Below are 16,526 nucleotides of genomic sequence, written 5' to 3' on the forward strand. Positions count from 1 at the left end.
CTTAACTGAAATAACAGGAGTATCGAATACTCATTCTACCGGGCCTTGGAAGGAAGGAAAAAACTCAGTTACTGGCCCAAAAATCAACATGATGCGGAGGCAGACATTTGCTCTCCTACAAATGTGCACAAAAAATTAAAACCATATTTGGGCTTCCGGCCCGAAGTTTGCAGAGGCTAATCCTGTTCTACGGAGGTGACTAGATGGAGAAAAATCCGACTACGTCTGCCGGGTTTGAACCCGCTATCTTGGGATCCGGAGGCCGACACTCTACCGCTGATCCAAAGAGACAGGCAGAAAACGGTTACATAAACATAGTCACCTCGAAACAAGTGGATGGGGAACTCGGGAGGATGACACGCTCTCTATTCCCCAATTTCGGCTAAGTTTATAGGCTAGTTTTGAGATTTACATTGGAAGATGAAGTTTAAATTATTGGAAATAAATGTTACTAAAGACAGGAAACCTTTCCCTCGGGTCTGCTTTCAGGGACTATCACCTAGCTGTTAAATTGCTGCCATTACCTTATTGCGCTGGACTGCCCGTACAAAGGCGAAACGCCTCCGGCTCCACTGTTAGCACACACTCAGTACACTCGACGATCAAGAAGACAAGGTAGCTCGAAAAATTGCCAGCTTTTAAACCCGAGAGGAAGGTTCCAGAGAGTTCTGGGCTAATGCCCGACACACACCCGGTTTATTATTGGATAATTAAACATGTAGAAGAAAGCTGTGATTGGTTGAAAACTAAATACAGGAAAATTTCCAGTTGGTTAATTTTAAAGTTGGCGGGAAGAGATCGAAGTGTTGACAACTGTGATACACAAGAACAAAAACAAATCAACTCAGTTTAGGAAACCTTAAAATAGCGAATTACTTTGTCTCTTTAGTAGTGACATCTGTTGACCAACGTCCAAACTTTTTGGACTAGTTATTTCAAGTTTTAGGACTAAGATGTCAAGATCACAAGGAGGAACTTGATTTGAGTCGAATCCACTGTTTTTTGTTTGCTTGTTTCATGTTTTTTTTGGGGGGGGGTTCATGTCCATCCATTCATTTTCATTCTTCATGACATTTTTCTTTTATTTTGGTCAGTGGATGATTTTGCACTTTTTTTTGTTATTTCATTTCGTACCGTTAGGGGCCGATGACCTCGTTGTTAGGCCCCTTCAAACAACAAGCATCATCCTCATCAGCATCGCATCAAAAACTAGGTGCAGATCAGATATTTCAATCTAGTTAGTTGCTGCCTCACCATCGTCACCACCTGTGATATATCGCTTGTTAGTATGATGGTTGTTAAAATCTCCAGTGTAAATGCAGGCATGGCTAAAGTATGGCAAAATTCTAGGATACCATCTGATGATAGGGGGCTTATATACGTTAGCAACAACGTTAGTAAAATGTATTACTTTGAATAAAAAGATCCTTGGCACTTGACTCAACAACCTGAACTCCTGTAAGACTAGATTTGGCATAGGTGGCAATCCGATACTGGTGAAGGTGGATAGCGTCGACTAGGGTATAGCCCAATATTCGTCCTCTTCTGCCAAAGTCCTGTTCATCTGGGGTGTGCGTCTCCTGAATATTGACGATAATTATTAATGTCGAGGTTTTTCGGCCTTTTTTCTAAGATATTCACACTTGGCACGACTTAAACCTTCAATATTTAGTTGGAAAATGCGGACTGAAAATCCAGTGTCTATTGTTGAGTGGTTCTGAAGAGAACCGTTATTGCCAAAAGTTGGAGATATTATATCGTTCAATTGTATCACCTTATGTCGCTTAGCATAACCCGGGGGACACGGGCAGGGCAATCAAAATGTCAAGTACTGCGGACGTGAGTAACGGTCCCCGAACGCCTAAGATTTTAGCATCGCCAATGTTCTTTGGGAAGAAAACGATATCTCAGTATTTGTGACTTCATTTGGGGAAATCATAAACAGAAAGTCTATCGTAAGAATTCGCGTACAGCTGAGACCCTGATAAACGAAATTACGAGAGTAAGTGAAATAAGAGGAGACGAATTACGTCGCGTGTCATTGAATTTCCTACGAATATACCAGGTCATCATAAACTGAAATGTACTTTTTTCTGCAACTGTTATAATACGAAGGTAATAAGCGAAAATATATTTCCTGCTTTTAATTTCTTTGCTGTTTGTTATGATAATAAACCTGCTTGTCATTTATTTAATGTGTCGTTGCAAAGTAAGCCAAACTCTAAGGAAAGAAAAAGAGACAGAAAAGAAAATCCAAATTATTTAATTAAAACCTTCCTCCGTGGAGGATAAACTGACTGAAGTGGTTAGTAGCAAGTAAGAACCTGTTTTGAGTTTTGGTGGTGTTGGCACCTGAGGTTAACTGTCTGGCTTTTGGGGAGAATATCTTGGTTGTATGATAGATATGGATCCATCACTGAATAGGCAGCGTAGTAGATTTTCTTTGAGCGTACCCTGTGTTCGATTTCCGACCAGGACTTGAATTTTAGCCGCATTTGGTTAATTGTTTCGGCTTCGGTGCAGGATGTTTTTATTTAGTTCTGCTTTACGTTGCATCCATACACATATGTCTTACGGTGACAATGGGCTAGGAAAAGGCTAACAGTGGGAGAGAAGCAGCCATGGCCTTAATTAAGTTACAGCCCAGCATTTGCCTGGTGTGGAAAGGGGGAACCACCGAAAATCAACTTAAGGTTGGAATGTTCTTGTTTGTCTCATCTTTATTTCAGTACACCACACACTCAACTACTACAAAACACGCAATAGGGAATACATCACTCCTCATAGATTTGGCATCAGGAAGGGCATCAAGTCATAAAATTGGCGTTAATTCGCATGCAGTATTTGGGATAAGTAACGGTAGGAGAAGATAATAATATTATTAATTCTTGTATTCTGTTTGCTATGTGTATTTTATACCTTAAGCTGATTACGTGCTTACATGGACCCCCTTTCTGCATAGTCTTAGACCTCAAAGGTTTATGCGTATATTTTAATGTAGTTATTAAAAGTAATTAGTTAAACCTTAGTTGAGCAGTGAGGAAAAATGGGTGCCTTTTGGGCTCAACATGAAGATTTGTTTATTACAATTGGTTTTACGGGAAAAAATATATCTAGCTCGTTGACAATACAGCTTCAGATATCTCGTTCACAGAAAAAGGCGTATAGAGCAGTACATGGAAAGTCAACAAGCATTCCACTGCGTAAGAAAGCTCCACAGTCGGAATCCGTGGTGAATCCAGCCCACACTTTGTTGTCGGGCTTCCCAGGTTCCCAATTGTTGTATCCTATGTGAGGAAGCGACTCTCCAAGCACTGTAATGAAGTCACCCTCTGAATGTTGATCTGTAAGGCCAAGCCAGGCAGCACCATCCCAACTAGCATTCTCGATATTGAGATGATGAGTGAACATTTCTTTTAGTGCCTCCTCCTGTGCCTTTGAACGGACCACAGCAAGGTGACCTCCTTCACTGAAGCAGATCTTCCGAGCCGTCTCCCATGTTTCTGGTTTTGCGTGGAATTTGTACCTCCCCACGCCTGGAACTAATCCATACCCTGGCGCGGAACGCTGTGGAGGCATATGAAATCTGGCTTCCATGGAAACAGTCTCTGTGCTTGAACAACCTCGAACGCGCTGATTGATGTTAACTGCCACAGGACCGGTTTCTCTGTTGTCCATTTCAATGTCTTGTGACACGTCCTGGTCCCATAAGATAAGAGTGTTCCAGTGTCCTGTTTGGTTCCGACTGCTACGAACTTCCAGGTGCACACCTCGGAAACACTGGTCCTGAAGAGAACTCGTCGCCATCAGGAGAAGTATTATTCCTACAAGCAGCATATCTGAAAATGAGGAAAGAATGCCTTACTCTTGGAATTCAGATATTTAAAACAAGCAAATGCAGCCTTCAGACATGAGTTCCAATATTGTTCGAACAACTGACTATTTTCCATAAATTTTAATTATATATAGTTACAATTTCGACTAGGATTGTGTTGATGGAAATTTTGGAAAATATAATACCAGGAAAACGTGCAAGACCAAGAAAGACATTCATGATGACATTTCTTGCGAACTCAGCGTGCAGGAGCTATGCAGGTGCAAAGCGTACTGCACAGGATCGACCCAGTTGGAGAAGGCTCATCGGAGGAGCAAACTAGTCATTAGAATGAATTACTCAAAGAGGAAATAGTTACAATTTAGGCAAGGTGAATGGAGTTACATAAGGTATAAAATAAGAGATTGTGTCAGATACACGATGAAACAAAATTAATGTTAAGAGACATCTTGGGTCATGATAGCCGAGAGCCGAAGAGTCTGACTTCACTTTTAGAGGGCCTCATTTCTAATCGCAATAAATGCGTGTGATATTTTCGTATTGAAATGCCACGTCCCTGTGGTTCGGCTCCCACTTAAAACTGGACGTCCCATGGATATGATCACGTCGTAAGCACTCACATAAAACCACCATCATCCTTTTCTTTAAACAAACCTTGAATCTGTAAAGCTTTTGGCAGCAAATGAGCTAACCAAGGGCCATATATTTCCTTTTTATTTGTTTTTTGCTAGTTGCTTTACGTCGCACCGACACAGATAGGCCTTATGGTGACGATGGGATAGGGAAGTGCTAGGAGTGGGAAGGAAGCGGCCGTGGCCTTAATCAAGTTACAGCCCCAGCATTTGCCTGGTGTGAAAATGGGAAACAACAGAAAACCATCTTCAGGGCTGCCGAAAGTGGGGTTCGAACTCACTATCTCTCGGATGCAAGCTCAGAGCTGCGCGCCCCTAAACACACAGCCAACTCGCCGGTGATATATTTTTAAGCAAGCTAGCTGAAACTAACCAAGATCTGTGCGACATGCTCATATGAATATTACGTATTTTAGAATTATTGATTCCACGTGCCAATTTCAATTTAGTTCTTCATACTTTGTTGTTTTCTCTTCCGCTCCTTCCAATATTCTTTCATCCATTCACTATGCTGTATCCTTCTGCCCTCGGACCACTTCGTACCAGGCTTCTTGTTCAATCTTCCATACTTACTACCCTCATTCTAAAAATATCTCTGTCCAAAGTTTCTTCTTCTCTTATATTATTTCTTTCTAAATCGTTGCATATAAGCATTCCGGTTTCACCACTGCAGTGTAGTGCTTTATTTTAAGAATTGTAGATAGACAGTTTCTGTTATAAAAATTATTTGTGATACCATATGCTCTTTCCATCTTGTGTAACCTTTCCTCTACTGCAGATTTGTCTAAACCATGTTCTTGAAGTATTTCTCCCAGGTATTTGAATTTCGTTAATCTTTCTAATGGACCAATATCTGTTGCCAAAAAGTTTGGAACATTCTTGATGTTTGTAATAAATATTGTTTTTCTACGGAGATTCTCAAACCTATCTTGTTAGCTAATTCTTCCAAGAGATTGATTTGTGTTGTTGCACTTGTTAGGTTTTCTGACAATACAGCGAAATCGTCTGCAAATGATAGGCAATTTTATTATTATTATTATTATTATTATTATTATTATTATTATTATTATTATTATTATTATTATTATTATTATTATAGGATTTCCGTGGAAATAGAGGGGAAGAAACGGCAGGGCCCGTGCATCTGGTCCAATGCAACATATTTTTTTTTAAATTGAAGATATATTTTCTAAATGCTACTCTATTTTAATTTGTTTGATTCTACGCTCGTCTCAAAATAACATTTCACAATTTTGGCAAGAGATAGAAATACCTATTAATAAGCTTTAGAGCATAATCGTAAATAATTTTCAATAGAGGAGAACTATCACAGGAATTAAAGTTTTGTTGGCCAATAGGTCTGCACAAATCTTTGGTATAATACAGAGGGTACACCCTGTAGGTGGAGGACGCAGACGAAGAATACACCCATGGTATCCCCTGCCTGTCTTACGAGGCGACTAAAAGGGGCGACCAAGGGATAATTGCATTAGAACCATGAAACTACTTGCGATTATTACCACCACGCGGAGAACACCATGGGTCGCTTTTACTTGCGCGTAGTACTACTATGTTAGGTAACAAATAGGTTTACGATTACTAGCAACAGAGTGCGTTGCCGGCTTTTACGGTACCTGTGATTAGCACCACTATATGAGCGACACCATGGGTGAGCAAGACCATGGTTTAGGCTTGCCTATAATTAGTACCCACTATATGAGGAATACCACGGGATAGTGCGAGCCCCTGTGGTCAGTATACTTATGTGATGAACACCATAGGTTTGTGTTACCTGTAAATGGCCCCGCAAAGTGCGAAACACCATAGGTCTATATTACATGTGCGAATTTCATTACTTGGGAGTAGTACCATAATGGGTGGAATACTGCGACTCTACGCTACTTTTGATTAGTACCACAACATGGCAAATACCGTGGTTCTACTTTCCTAGAGATAAGTACTATTCTGAGGGGCCGATGAGTTGGATTTTGACTCCTTTAGACTACAAGCATCATCGATTCAGTATTATGCTATAGAAGCAGTCCCTTCGTCTATAACACTATTGTTTTATGTCAGTTTCTGTGCATGTGAGGCATTGCGAGTCGGATCCACTGACTGTTTTAAATTAATATCCCCGCGAACCTACTACGCTGACGTAGCAGTTGGAGATGTGATACTCCCATGTGGCGCGTCCCAGGTGGTGGATAGGTGGTCCTAACCGGCTTGCCGGCGGACTTGAGGGAAATAAAATACCTCTCGCGGACCAAACACACCCTGTGGGTGGGGGACGCAGTTGAAGAATACACCCACGGTAAGCCCTGCCTGTCGGAAGAGGCGACTAAAAGGGGCCCAAGGGGCTCTCAACTTGGGAGTGTGGATTGGCGACCACGGGGCCCTTAGCTGAGACTTGGCATTGCTTCCACTTACTTGTGCCAGGCTCCTCACATTCGTCTATCCTGTCTGACCTCCCTTGGTCAACCCTTGTTCTTTTCCGACCCCGACGGTATTAGAGCATTCGAGGCCTAGGGAGTCTTTCATTTTCACGCCCTTCGTGGCCCCTGCATTTCTTCGTCCGTTACTTGAAATTTCGAAGTGACGGATCCCTTCTTTCTTCTTCTTTAACCTCTCTCTTTACGCCCTGTGGGTGGAGAACGCTGACGAATAATACACCCACGGTATCCCCTGCCTGTCGTGAGAGGCGACTAAAAGGGGCGACCAAGGGATGTTTGAATTAGAACCATGAAACTACTTTTGATTCGTACCATCACGCGGGGAACACCATGGGTTGCCTGTACTTACGAGTAGTACCACTATATTAGGTACGAAATAGGTTTGTGATTAGTAGCAGTAAAGGGGCTGGTCTGTGGGTTTCCAGTACCCGTGCGTCGTACCCATGTGAGCAACACCTCTGGGCGTTGCCTGTGAGTTTTACCACTATATGAGCGCGACACCGTGGGTCTGCGTTGCCTGTGATTAGTACCCACTATGTGAGGAACACCACGGGATAGTACGAGTCCTTGTGGTTAGTACATCTAGGTGAGGAACCTCATCGGTTTGCGTTGGTTATGAGTGGCGCCATTGTGTGAGAAACACCATATGTCTGCGTTACCTGTACGAAGTACAATACTTGTGAGTAGTACCATCTTGTGTGGAACGCCGTGAGTCTTTGCTACTTTTGATTAGTACCCCAACATGACAAATACCATGGTTCTGCTTTACTCGCGACATGTACCATTCTGTGGGCCTTAAGTGTGGATTTTGGACCCCTTTAGACATCGAGCATGATTGTGCTTTATGAGTGGTCCCTTGGTCAGTAATACTATTATTTATGATATTTTCTTGCGTCGGATTCACTGTTTTGTGTTTTTTTGTTTATTGTTTTTTGTTGTTGTTTTTTGCGTTCATGTCCATCCATTCATTCTTCATGACATTTTCTTATTTTGGTCAGTGGATGATTTTGAACTTTTTGTTGCCATTTCGTTTCGTACCATTAGGAGCCGATGACCTAAGTGTTAGGCCCCTTAAGCAACAAGCATCATCATCATCATCAATACAGGGGCTTAGGCCTCAGATATTGACATTACCCTACAGAGGGAAATTAATACCTTATCTTAGGTTTAACGTGAATAAGAAGCTAGATACTCCAAAACATGTTTACATTATCAACGGGGGTCTCGAACGGGCCAAGATTCCATATCAGGATTACACTTTAATGATCGCTAGCTTTTATTAATTTGACACACGCTGCCTTTACTCAATAGGGAAGCGACAACAGAATATACGGATAGGAATGACCCAGAAAATCGTTCCTTTTCGGAGGGGGCGGTAGAATAACGCACACGATATCCCCTGCCTGTCGTAACGGGATACTAAAAGGGACCCGTAGGCCTCTCAACTTGGCAGCGTGGGTTGGTGACCACGAGGCCCTTAGCTGAGTCCTGGAGTTGCTTCCAGTTACTTGTACAGGCTCCTCACTTCATCTATCCCGCCCAACCTCCCATGGTCAACTCTTGGTCTCTACCGACCGTGATGGTATTAGAACATTCGAGGCCTAGGGAGTCTTTCATCTTCACGCCCTTTCTGGCCCATGCCTTTCTTCGTCCGTTAGTTCATTCTTCAACCCTGTGGGTGGAGGACACAGAGGAAGAATACACCCAAGATATCCCCTGACGTCGTAAGAGGCGACTAAAAGAGGCAACTAATGGATTATTGAATTAGAACCATGACATTACTTTTGTTTAGTACCATTACACGGGGAACGCCATGGGTCGCATTTGATTGCGAGTAGTACTTTATCTAATTATACAATAAGTTTTCGATTAGTAGCAGCAGAGAGTGGTTCACTGTGGGTTTACAGTGCCTGTGACTTATACCACTATGTGCGGAATACCACGGGATTACGTTGCCTGTGATTTGTACCATTGTGTGAGAAACACGACGGGTCTGGGCGTTGCCTGTGATTGGTACCACTATATGAGCGACACCGTGGGCCTGGGTTGCCTGTGATAAGTACCCACTATGTGAGAAACACCACAGGATAGTTCACGTCCCTGTGGTTTGTACACCTATGTGTGGAACACCTTAGGTTTGCGCTGCCTATGTGTGGCGCCATCATGTGAGAAACACCATAGGTCTGCGTTAACTTGTGCGTCGTACAATACTTGTGAGTATTACTGAACCCTTTAACTTACCATTCCATCGTTGGTCGGCCACAGCTGCTGCAGTAGAGCAATATCGAACTCTTAAATCTTGGGGTCGTAGCGGGATTATTTCGGTCACGATCCTAACCAAACGATGGGGTTCAGAAGAGAGCCTAACTACTTGCAATGAGGAGCAAATGTGTGCTTACTAACTTTTATTGAATCAATTAAATGCAAAAATTTTATTTATATAAAATCACTAATCAAGAAAAAATTAATTATTTAATGTTTCAAACGCAATCACATTGCATGGCGTTAGTTTTATTAGTTACAGTATCGAAAAATTTATTCGGAGAAAAGTAGAAATATCACAGATTAGTGGACAGCGAAAACTAGAAAAGTGAAAGAAAACCTGAAAATCGGGCACCTGTTGATCCAAATGATAACTGAGAATCCACACGATCCGTGGAAAATCTGACCTTCACCAAGTAGAATTCCAGATTTACTTTTAACTAAGGTTATCCACCAGTCAAATACCCTGTCGGATATGGGAACACACGCTGAATGGACTCTTAATCGAACCAAATTGACTACCAGTTGCTTTGGATAGGTTGCGAAATACTACTGGAAAGCATGTTCACTAGAAATTAACAGCAGCATTCATAATTGAAAATAGAAGTCCACCATGTATTGTCATCTCGTGACACCCTTAAGTTATAGAATAATCCCGATGCTGAAACGTGCATCACCCAAACAGCTATTCTGAAGGAACCAACAACAACTCGATCCGAGAAGATCTTATGTTACATCGTTGTGAAGGAACAAAACTGCGAAATGCAGGAAACATTTATTCATCACGCATTTAGAAGAAATGCCAAACAATGAAGTTAAATAAAAAGTGGTATGTCACTTGAAAATATTCTTATAAAACCAACTTTCAGGTTAAAATGGTTACGTTAAGCTTAATAAAATTACAGGTCCTCATGGTAAAATAAAATCACAAATCTAGGAATTCTTTCCTTAACAACAACGACCACAATTACAGATCCATCTACTTATTGTTTATCCCAACAAACTAACTACAAAATTTTGATCGACCACAATCAACTATTACAAAAATGAATGAACGACAAAAATTACAAAAATGAATGAACGACAAAAATTGAAAATAGAATATATTCCCGGCTGACGAATCGAACCCGCATTCGTAACTCAAGTCTCAGATAAATAAACTAAGTGTCAACACGCACACTAGCAAAGCAATCGGACGTCTGAACGACAAAACAATTAAGTCCGTAACTAAAATAAAATACTGAAGTTCAATGAACTCAAACACGCGTGGCAAACTGCAGTAAATACTCAATCACTGTTAGCTCAGTATCCAATATTGGACAACCCTCACGTTCAGGTCACTAGTGGTTCCATCGCCTTAGGTAAACACCTTCCAGCTGGTAAGGGCTGTCGAAACATGGCCTCAATATTACTTAGCTAACACTCTTCTCATTGCATACACTGCTGCAGACACTACCATCGCTTAAGTCACTTCGCAAAAACACCTAATCTAAGACTTGAGTATATACAGCCGACACCCTAAACCTATCGTCGGGCCTACATAATATATACGCACCCTAACACTAACCTGCCAACGGCCGTAGCCGTGTTGAAACACCGGATCCCGTGAGATCTCCGAAGTTAAGCAACATTGGACGTGGTCAGGAGTTGGATGGGTTGCCACGCGCTGCTGGTGGGCGGTAAGTCATGGAGAAGCGGAAAGGAACTGGCCAACCTACTCCAGCTCAGGAACACCTCAGCGGAGGATCGGACCTGCCTTCGTGCAGAATAACCCTTACCTACCTTACACTAACCTCTATGTACACACACACACCTTCCTAAACCTATCGTTGAGCGTAAACTGGGACGTCTTATCATCAGTATATTCCTAGGATAACATGTGACGTCCTAAATCTACCGTCGAGCGTAAATTGAGTTGTCTACGCTTTCTCTAGAATGTCAGGCGAAATCGTAACTTCAAACACATTATTAGATATTTAGCTGTAAACCTTTTCGAAACTATAGCACACAATGAAACAAATCTTGCCACTGAAAGAACGCAAGTCGGGAAATGCAACTAATAAAACGTAAAATTGAAAATAAATAACGCGTTGCAAGCAACCCACAATTCAAACACGATCTCGACATACGCAATGAAGTTTGGAAAAATACTGACTTTATTATTATTATTATTATTATTATTATTATTATTATTATTATTATTATTATTATTAATATTAATATTAATATTATTATTATTATTATTATTATTATTATTATTATTATTATTATTATTTTGACAAAAAATGTCTGGGCCCGAGGGGCTCTCAACTTGGGAGTGCGGATTGGCGACCACGGGGCCCTTAGCTGAGTCTTGGCATTGCTTCCACTTACTTGTGCCAGGCTCCTCACTTTCGTCTATCTTATCCGTCCTCCCTTGGCCAACTCTTGTTCTTTTCCGACCCCGACGGTATTAGAGCATTCGAGGCCTAGGGAGTCTTTTATTTTCACGCCCTTCGCGGCCCTTGCCTTTCTTCGTCCGTTACTTCATTTTTCGAAGTGACGGACCCCTCTTTCTTGTTCTTTTTCTCTTTCTCTTTACCCTCTGTGGGTGGGGTTCGCAGACGATAAATACACCCAAGGTATCCCCTGCCTGTCGTAAGAGGCGACTAAAAGGGGCAACCAAGGGATGATTGAATTAGAACCATGAAACTACTTTTGATTCGTACCGTCACGTGGGGAACACCATGGGTTGCCTGTACTTGCGAGTAGTACTGCTATATTAGTTACGAAATAGGTTTGTGATTAGTAGCAGAAGAGGGGTTCTCCTGTGGGTTTCCAGTACCCGTGCGTCGTACCCATGTGAGCAACGTCGCGGGTCTGGGCGTTGCCTGTGAGTTGTACCACTATATGAACGACACCGTGGATGTGCGTTGCCTGTGATTAGTGCCAACTATGTGAGTATAGTGCAAATCCCTGTGGTTAGTACACATAGGTGAGGAACCTCATCGGTTTTCGTTGGCTATGAGTGGCGCCATTGTGTGAGAAACACCATAGGTCTGCGATACCTTTACGACGTACAATACTTGTGAACAGTACCGTAATGTTTGGAACACCGTGAGTTTATGCTACCTTTGATTAGTACCGCAGCGTGAGAAGTACGATGGTTCTACTTTACTCGCTACATGTACCATCCTGAGGGGCCTTAGACCTGGTTTTTGGACCCCTTTGGACATTAAGCATACTCGATTCAGAACTGTGCTTTATAAGTGGTCCCTTGGTCAGTAATACTAATATTTATGACCGTTTTTGAGTCGGATCCACTTTTTTTTTGGGTTCATGTCCATCCATTCATTTTTATGACATTTTTATTTATTTTGGTCAGTGGGTTTTCTAAATTTTTGTTGTCATTTCATTTCGTACCATTAGAGGCCGATGACCTCTATGTTAGGCCCCTTTAAACAACAAGCATCATCATCATCATCATCATCATCGAAATGTACAGGCATTAGTACAAACTTGGAAACAAATCATTTAATTCATCATTGTGCCAACCCCTAAACAAAAACAATTCTCTACTTAGTTGTACACAATCGAAGCGCCAAAGTGGCAGTCCAAAAAAAAGTAGTGACTTATTTTAATAATCATGAAATATAAGTACTCAGCCTGCCTCCGGGAGACTTTGCAGCCTTCAGAGGTTAGCATTGCTGCCTAGCACTAATAGGCGGCCGCACTACTGTTACAACTATAATGAAGAAAACGTGTGTTACGAGACAAACTAGGGTTCCCCATACAACGATAAATGAAACATTAAGCATTTTCCTCCATATTCCCGAATGTTGAAAGTCTAAAGTGCCTGGTTAGCTCTATCAAGCTAAAAAAAAAAATTCGAAAATCATTTCCGGCCGAATTGTAGTTCAGGAAATCTGCCTAAAATCCCTTGTTTTTGCTCGTTTTATTTTTTATTCAGATTCTAAAAAAAATCGACTTATTTACATAATTATTTCTGTAATGTGTACCTTTGTTCAATACCCTCAGTAGTTTTTTGAGTTTTTTGAAAAATGTCTAGATCGAATGTAGTTATAATTGCTCGTGGTGGTGTTTTACAATTTGTTTTAAGTCCAACCGACACAGATAAGTCTTATGGCGAAAATGAGGTAGGAAAGGGCTACGATTGGGAAGACCGCGCGAGTTAGCCATGCAGTTAGATGCATGCGTCTGCGAGCTTGCATCCGGGAAATAGTGGGATTCAAACCCACTGTCGGCACCTCTCAAGATGGTTTACCTCGGTTAATTGAGGCCACGGCCGCTTTCTTCCTACTACTAGGCCTTTCCTATCCCATCGTCGCCATAAGACATATCTGTGTCGGTGCGACGTAAAGCCACTAGCAAAAAAAGAATCAGGATTAGGAAGGAAGCGGTCATAGCTTTAATTAAGGTACAGCTGCAGCATTTTCCTGGTATGAAAATGGGAAGCCACCGAAAACCATATTCAGGGTTTCCGACAGTGGGATTCGAACCCACTATATCCCGGGTCCAAGCTCACATCTGCACGCCCCTAACCGCATGGCCAACTCGTCCGCCGTTGTGGTTTTTAAGTGAAACGATGCATTGACTCACGTTAGCGGGTCGTAGTGGAAGAAAAAGGCAAATTGTTAATATAATCCGCCGGATAAGGATGATTATGGAACGGGTTGTAATTTTAGGAATAAATAAGGAATATATTCTCATAATTTATTATATTTAATTACCTAAAATTCGTAGCTCATATCTCCAGGATTTTCTCAACATTGAGTTGCTTGCCTGATGGGCTAGAACTATGTGTATTATTATTATTATTATTATTATTATTATTATTATTATTATTATTATTATTATTATTATTATTATTATTATTATTATTATTATTATTATAATTATACCTCCCTCCCTGGATAATTGCTAATGTGTCGGCTGCCAGATACAACACCGCGGGTTCAAACCCGACAGACCGCGCGAGTTGGCCGTGTGGTTAGGAGCGCGCAGCTTCTAGCTCACATTCGGGTGATAGTGTGTTCAAACCCCACTGTCGGCAGCCCTGAAGATAGTTTCCCGTGGTTTCCCATTCTCACACCAGGCGAATGCTGGGGCTGTACCTTAATTAAGGCCACGGCCACTCCCTTCGCATTCCTAGGCCTTTCCTGTCCCATCGTCGCCATAAGACCTACAGTATCTGTGTCAGTGTGTCGTAAAGCAACTAGCAAAAAAAATGTTTTTGAAGAATGGTAACAAAAAGTCAATTCAACACTCCATCTCGTTCTATGTGGCACATAAAATACACTAAAACTCACCCATGTATCGCGCAATACAAATATAGTTTCCTCTGCTTTCTGGGTAGAGTAAATCGGAAATTCGAAATTCACGCACTGGCAACGTATATGACGTTATATTAAAATCCTTGCACACGGTAGCTGAGGCCATATTATTATTATTATTATTATTATTATTATTATTATTATTATTATTATTATTATTATTATTATTATTATTATTATTTCCCCATTCTAGGTTAGAACTGCTCAAGTTACATTTGTGATCGGAATTTTCCTAACCTATCACTGTACGTTCTGTTCTGTTAAACATTTAGACTAATTGTGAATCACGTAGCTGTCAGCTTGCATTCGGGATACCCTGCGTGTATTAAGAGACGACTAAAATGGACACCAGAGGCTCTGAACTTGGGAGCATAGTTGGCGACCATGGGGCCCTTAGCTGAGTCCTGACATTTTTTCCACTTACTTGTGCCAGGCTCCTCATTTTCATCTATCCTATCTGACGCCCTTTAATCAACTCTTGTTCTTTTCCGACCCCGACGGTATTAGAGCACTCGAGGCCTAGCCCTTTCAGGCCGTGTACGCACAATTGTGCGGGTTCGTATTTTATTTAGCCCTGACCGTATTTGATGTTTTTTCGGCGCTAGACCGGACTACAGTGATTGTGCGGGACACGTGGCGTGTATTTCAATTGTTTTTAGTATGCGCTTGACCGCCAGGGCGAAGGAAGAAGAGTTTAAAAAGCACAGTTGATCGGCGAGATGGCGGGAAGCAGTAGTGCCAAAAGTAAGTATTTATATTGCGTTTATAGTAATCTAGAAGCTTTACTGAATACCGGAATATATTCAACGAAGTGTGTACATTAGTTAGTGAACGTAAATTTTGAAGATACATCATCGTATGTGATACAACGAGGTTTTGAATTTTGATACGCACAATTGTGTGGGTCCTTTTTTTCGGATGTTACTTTTTATTTTGTAAAATAAACTATCAATATGTGTATTGAGGAGCATTTTAGTCAGTTTTTGACATACAAACAAAAATTCACACCTCCAGTTTTCTTTCAGGTCTGAAAGGGCTAGGGAGTCTTTCATTTTCACGCCCTTTATGCCCTTTGTCTTACTTTGGCCCATACCCTCATTTTTTGAAGTGTCGGATCGCTTCCTTTTCTTTCTCTCTGATTAGTATTAGGTTGCCTAGTTGTACTTCCTCTTATAACAATAATCACAACCACCAGACCTAGTAGTGAATCACGTAGCTGTCAGCTTGTATTCGAGAGATAGTGGGTTCACACCCCACTGTTGGCAGGCCTGAAAATGTTTTTCCGTTGTTTTCCATGTTCACACAAAGAAAATGAAGGGGCTGTACTTAAATTAAGACAGCGGTCACTTCCGTTCTGATCCTGGACCTTTCCTTTCCCATTGTCACCATAAGACCTATCTGTTTCCGGGTGACGGAAGACAAATTATTATTTTTTTTAAAACTGGTATTGAAGCCTCTATCTCGTTATTACCAACAGTTTGGCAAATCATGATACAAAGACGAATATATCAGATGAATCATTTCTTTCGTTACTTACCTCGAACCCCACTGTCGGCAGCCCTGAAGTGGGCTTGCCTTCGTTTCCCATTTTCACACCAGGCAAATGCTGGGGCTGTACCTTAATTAAGGCCACGCACGCTTCCTTCCCACTCCTAGCCCTTTCCTGTCCAATCGTCGCCATAAGACACATCTGTGTCGGTGCGACGTAAAGCAACTTGCGTTACTTACCTCCAGAGAGAGAGGCCATGGACCTTAATGGTAGCGAAATTACATGCATCAAATCAAGTCTCGTGTTAATTTATATGAACGAGCCGGCACTGGGTGAGTCCCTAGAGCGGATATCGTCTCGTATAACTTGGCTAAAGGTTACTGAGTGCAGATAAGAACAGTGACGTCGTGCTGAAGAGGGAAGTCCTGCCAAGTATTATAAGAACAAAAAGACATGTGACAGACTATAGACGTTTAAGAATTGCATACCCGAATTAAGGAAGATTTCCGAATAACTTAGTATGTT

At 41.6% G+C, this 16,526-nt stretch overlaps 1 protein-coding gene across 1 annotated transcript in view; it reads right to left on the bottom strand.

Annotated features, from left to right (window-relative positions):
- The window catches only part of LOC136872168 (uncharacterized), a 45,055-nt gene extending 28,792 nt beyond the window's left edge, over positions 1-16,263 (bottom strand). Inside the window, exons 1-2 of the mRNA XM_067146006.2 lie at positions 16,241-16,263; positions 3,139-3,839 (exon numbers count right to left, since the gene is read on the bottom strand). Coding sequence (XP_067002107.2) covers positions 3,139-3,839; positions 16,241-16,259 — 720 coding nt within the window. The 5' untranslated portion in view covers positions 16,260-16,263. The remainder of the gene's footprint in view (positions 1-3,138; positions 3,840-16,240) is intronic.
- Positions 16,264-16,526: the final 263 nt, after the last annotated feature.

Source organism: Anabrus simplex, chromosome 4 (genome assembly GCF_040414725.1).
Source record: "Anabrus simplex isolate iqAnaSimp1 chromosome 4, ASM4041472v1, whole genome shotgun sequence".
NCBI classification, from domain to species: Eukaryota; Metazoa; Arthropoda; class Insecta; order Orthoptera; family Tettigoniidae; genus Anabrus; species Anabrus simplex.